Below are 5766 nucleotides of genomic sequence, written 5' to 3' on the forward strand. Positions count from 1 at the left end.
TAATAAACCTTCCTCTGCTCCAAACTCGACCTTTCGGTTTGTTTAGCCTCACTCTGCGTTGGGCACATGAACCTGGGTTCGACAAGTCTCCTCTCAAACACTACCGCCTCTGTGATTCGTTGCTTCCCCCTTTCTCGCAATTGTATGTGCCTACAGTTTGCCTATACTGCTATTTAACTTTTTTTATTGCACCTTTCATAACAGCTACAGTTACTAATAATATGAACTAATAACCACTACTGTTTTCTGCGTGCCTGATATGTGCTGGGCACTGGGGTTAAATCTCTGTATGAATTATGTTATCTAATACTTCCAGTAACCCTGTGACGTAGGTGTTCCCTCCACTTCACAGACAGGGAGCGCTTACATCACTCGTCCCAGGTCAGGAACCTTGCACTCACTCTGCATTGCAAGTACCTAAGCACGAAAGGCGGCTCACAGCAGAGGGTCCACAAGTGTCACTAGGGGTACGAGGCCTCACAATGAGAGAGGGCCACACAGACGGAGAAGTCAGACGGGCAGTTCACCTCAGCTCCCGACCCGGGGCACCCGTTAGTCGCCTGAAGAAACAAGCGCTTTTGCGCAAAAGTTTGTCATCCACCGAACCAAGACCACAGACACGATTTAATAAGCAGACCACCCGTCGGTACTTGTCGCACACGTTGCCTGACGGCCATGTCTTTTGTCGTAAGAGCAAGGACCTCCACGGAGGCTGCTGTGTCCGCAGAGGTCAGCGCTCCCCAGGCTACGTGCGGACGCCGCCGCCATCGCCCCGGATGCAGGGCCTCGGAGCCAGGGAGAAACGCGGCCCCCCGAAGTCGGAGACCCCCCCCTTCACTGCGTCGGTAACGGATAGCCCGATTGCTCCCCAGCAGTCGGGTCTGCGGTCGCGCGCTCTCCGACCCCCAGGCACAGGGTGAGGGGCCGGGGCGCCGCACGACCGGGCGGGACTCTACGAGAAGGGGCCGCTCAGGGGCGGTCTGGGCCCTCGGTCGCCTCACCTCTCCGCCTCAGCAGCAGCGCGGCCACGGCGCTGTCCACCCCACCCGACACGGCGCACACGACGTGCCGCGCCCCCTGCATCGCCCGCGGCCACCTTTCCTTGTAGTCGCCGCCGCCGCCGCCAAGAACACGTCGCGCCGGAAGTCCCGCCCCCTCGGCGGCGCTCTCGCAGAAGAGGTCCGGCCGGAAGCATGTTCTCGGCGTCCTGAGTTCCGCTTGGCCCGCCGCTTCCCGGCTTCAGTTCGCGAGTCCGGCTCTCTGCCCACGCCCCCTGCCAGCCAGGCCGTCAGCTTCCCTCTTGGCGAGCGCAGTTCCCCGAGAGCTCGGAGTTTGTTGCGTTAGTGTGTATGTGTGTCGTGTGTGGCTTAGGCGGGCGCCCTGTGAACAGGCTGGTAAACGAAAGAAGGATGTGAGGTCGCCCCGAGGGCGTGATGTCCAGCGGGGTTCTTTTGGCAGCGGGCGCAGGCCTTACCTTAACTAAGCAGGAAGGGAAGACTAGCAGGCGGAGGGGGACCTGTACGAAGGCCCTGGGCCTGGGGACGGGGTGTGGGGCCGGACCAGGCGGGAGCAGGGGCGACACGATCACAGTTACGTTCCTGGGAAGATGTTCGTGGCTGCCCTGCGGATCTGAGCAGAGAGCCTGGTTGGGAGGCCGTGACAGCAGCTGTCTTGTTATGGAATAGGGGGACCTGCTGCTCTCCGCTTACAAAATCGGTACTCACAAATGGTAGACAGGAAAGCTGCTTTTAATCAGAATGCCGGCAGTCTGGGGAGATGGGGGACTCAGCGTCCCCAAGAAACCACCTCCAAAGATTCTGCTCGGCCATGAGAGTTTTCAAAAGGAAACAGAGAAGTAATCTCAATCATTGAGAAGGGGGGTGTGGGGGGAGGTGGGGAGCAGTCAGAGTCGTCACCATACTGTGATCTTCCTCTGGATGTTATCTTGTTCACACAGTTTGGTCACACGGTTTATTCAGGAGATTACTGAAAGGGAAGCTGGGGAAGAGATCTGGTCATGTTAATTACTTATTCTTCATTTCTACTTCTTTGATTTACGGAAAGAACTGATAAGCTAGGCAAGGTATTGTGTGATTAAAAAGAGATTTGAGGGCCTTTCCTGATAGCGCAGTGGTTAAAAGTCCAAATTGCCTGCCAGTGCAGGGGACACGGGTTCAAGCCCCGGTCCGGGAAGATCCCACATGCCGCGGAGCAACTAACCTCGTGCGCCATAACTACTGAGCCTGCACTCTAGAACCCACGAGCCACAACTACTGAGCTCGCATGCCTAGAGCCCGTGCTCCGCAGCAAAAGAAGCCACCGCAGTGAGAAGCACGTGCACTGCAACAAAAGAGTGGCCCCCGCTCACCGCAACTAGAGAAAGCCCGCGCACAGCAACGAAGATCAACACGGCCAAAAATTAAAAAAAAAAAAAATTTGAAAGGCGTGCTTGGGCCAGAGATGAGTAGAGCGTGGGGGTGCCCGGTTTAAAGGTTACTTACAATATAGCTTTGCTAAAGGGACAGGAAAAGGGGCTTCCTGCTGAGGGCGGTTTCCTGTAAAGAGCCACTTACAGTCTGGGAAGGAAATGGTGGCGGCAGAGAGATGCGTATTTGGAGGTAAATCTACAGCCCTTGCTGGTGGAATGGACGTGGGGGATGAGAAAGAGTGTGGAGGACTTGATGATGGTGTCTCGTGGCATGTTTCCTGAGGATGAAGTGCCTGCCAGGTCAGCCTCAGTGTGTGAGGTGCACTGGGGCCATCGGACTGGAGATGCAGCTGTTCCTGAAGGAACGAGCGAGCCTGAGGGTGAGGGTGGCAGGGTGGCTGATTTGGGGTGATAGAACCCGGAAATATTTTCTTGGCCTAATAGAAGAGAGTGGGAAGGGAAGAGCGTGTAAATGAAAGCAAAGGAAGAGGCCCAGATGGGACACCTAGACAGAGCAGAGCTGGCTGGAGGTCCAGTGACTGACGGGGCGAGCAGCCGGGAGAGCAGGGAGCTGGAGGTCAGTGCGCAGTGCCGAGGCCAGGAGTGCCACAGGGCTCAGGGGACTGTGAGATTTGGTTTGATGCCAGCGGCTACGGCCCACATGTGCCAAACACAGGCACTCTGTAAGTCAGTGACTCTTAGCTTTTTCTACTTCCACCCACAGTTCCATTTTACAGGGTGGCCCAGTGTACACACCAACCTCTACACATGAGTGTAAGAAAGAACGGTTCTCAAAACAGCTCTTACCTTGAAACGTGCCATGTACCTATTATTTTTGTTTTAAAACTGCTGCTGCTGTTCACTAAATTGATTTCAGGTAGGATTTGAACCACGGTTTGAAAAAAGCAGGAGAGGAAAGGCACTACAAATGCAGATGGTTTTTCAGTCTGGCCAGTAACACACGCACCAAAGCTTGGCGTTAAAATCACATTAATTTCTTAACAGTTTCTTGAAAAGTTAACAGTGGACATAAATGTCTAAACGTGGATAATTATTAGGCAAGTCATTTTCTTGAGGACAGGAATAGTTTTAAGAGTCTCGAGTGAAATGAGGAAGGCCCCAAGTCCCCATTTATGAGACAAGAAGCAGGAACTGCCAACTGGAGCAGGCAGGATGAGCTCCCTGGTTGGAGGGAAGGACACAGGGCCCCTGTGGGGACACAGAAGAAGGTACCAGGGAAACACCCAACAAGGGGCGCATTTCCCGGAAGAGATGAGTAAACCCAGTATCTGGATGCCTGGCCTTCAGCGGATTTAAGGGTGAGCACTTAGTCGAGGTTGTGGAGTGGCCCAGCTGATGTCACTGGACTTTGGGCTCAGTCTGGGGGACCCCACCTTGCCCGGGGAGTTTGGTGCAGGGTTGGGGCCGAGTCCAGTTTCCTGACCAGCAAAGGGCTCTGGGGTTAGGAGTGCTGCTACCCACCTCCAAAGTGGCTGAAACCTGACACATCGGCAACTTCTCTTCTGCTCCTTCTCAGTTAAATGTGCGGTGTTTTAGCTACCTGGTAGCTCCAGGTCTTTAATCACTGTGCATAATCCAGGTCCATGATGGACCAGCCATGTAAATGACTATGACATCCCACGTGCTGTCTGCCAATAGCAAGTGAGATGTGTGGACGGCAGAGCTGTGAAACGTGAAAGCATCTGCACCGGGAAATTAATGAAATGTGGTGAAAATCTCCTGAAGTTGGACCTCTAAACCCAGGAGGGTGGCCCTCTGGTGGCCATTGACACTGCTGTACAGAAGAAGTGGCCGGCCCCTCCCTGGGCTCTGGAAGCACCTTGGTCTCCCTTCCAGTGGTGGACTTAGGGGCCAGGAGCCAGAGAGGAAAAGAGCTTTGTCAGACCCGAGCAGCCAGACAGAAACCCAGACAGGAAGGGAAGGGGGTGACACACGGGGTGGCAGGAACCGCTTTATCCAGCGCGTGCTCTGGGGGGCCTCCTCCCATCTGTTTGAAGAGACTTCAGGTCAGGTTACGTCTGTCCTGCCTGGGGACACTTGTAGATTGGACAAGGCACCACGGCCCCCAGGAGAGCTTGGCTGTTCCCGAGGAGCCTGGGGGAGGGGGGGCACGGGATGAGAAGAGCCAGGGCGCAGGCGGGGCCAAAGGCCCAGCTCGACCCCAGCTGTGGGTGGGATGGCCGGAGCCCATTTGGTCCCTCTCTCCCACCCACCGTCACGCCCCCAGAAGACTGATGCGTGAGCTTCGCACCCACTGTGACCCCCGGCAGAAATGCAGCCTGTGCACTGGAGATTCTCCATTAATGTGTGTTGAATGAATTCCAGATTTGGGGTTTTCCCCTGTGAAATGGGGGGCCGGGTCAGACAGCTGAGGACCCCTGTGGTGGATTCTAGAATTCCACACTGCCCACCGGAGTGGAGACAAGAGGGAAGGAGTGGACGGCCGTGACTCCTCTGGGCTCTCCAGCTGGCCAGGGAGTGTTCCCAGGGCGAGGGCCCTGTTCCAAGAGTCTAACCGCTAGTTTACCAGGGACGACTCCAGTTATGAACTCTGACTTCCAAGCATTCCCGCCTTTACCTGTGACGCCCTCTCTACAGGTGTGGCGGTGCCACCCACGGTGCGCTCTTTTCTACTCTTGATACCACGGGAGTCGCCGTTCCAAATGATGATTTGCCTTCACGACATTCACCAGAGAAAGTGCAAGCACAGCCCTCTGGAGACAGAGTTCCCTGGTTTCGTGCTGGGAACACTGGATGGGAGCCCCCAAAGCAGGTCCAATCAGCAGCTTTTCTACTGTGTGCTGTGAAGCCACTGAATTAAGACTGTGAGAAATGATCTATACGGATTAGTGGCTTTCAGGCCAGCTAGTTTTTAACAAATGTAAGTTAGAACAGCTCCAGGCAGGGAGTAAGCCTTCCAGTGACCCTGCCGCCCTCCTGCTGCGCGCACCCGAGGGGACCGTCCCTTGTACATCTCCTGTCACCTTGGTATCAGATAAGCCCCTCCTCTCCCACGCTTCCCTCTCCATCCCGCACCCCACCTCCCTAGAGCAGCCTCCCCTTAAGGTGTGGTCTCTGGCCCATCTCATTGGAATCACCTGGGTGCCCAGTGAAAGTGCAGATTACCAGGCCTGCCCCGGACCTGAGGGTTGGGGCCTGGGGTCTGCATTTAACCAATTTTTCTTCACACTAAATTTTGAAAATCACTTTTGTAGAAAGCAAGTCTGGATAATATAAATTGTGCCTGCTGATTAGTAATAACAATCGCTATGCATGTTTGAAAATCAGGATAATCTTAAACATCAGGACAGGCTTTA

General features: G+C 54.9%; 1 protein-coding gene across 2 annotated transcripts in view; it reads right to left on the reverse strand.

Annotated features, from left to right (window-relative positions):
* TRMU (tRNA mitochondrial 2-thiouridylase) overlaps positions 1-1150 on the reverse strand; it is a 38906-nt gene extending 37756 nt beyond the window's left edge. For both annotated transcript variants that reach the window (XM_070046479.1, XM_030855615.2), the window contains exon 1: positions 1002-1150. In XM_070046479.1, the coding sequence (XP_069902580.1) occupies positions 1002-1083 (82 nt within the window). In that variant the 5' untranslated portion in view covers positions 1084-1150. The remainder of the gene's footprint in view (positions 1-1001) is intronic.
* Positions 1151-5766: the final 4616 nt, after the last annotated feature.

Source organism: Globicephala melas, chromosome 10 (genome assembly GCF_963455315.2).
Source record: "Globicephala melas chromosome 10, mGloMel1.2, whole genome shotgun sequence".
Classification (NCBI taxonomy): Eukaryota; Metazoa; Chordata; class Mammalia; order Artiodactyla; family Delphinidae; genus Globicephala; species Globicephala melas.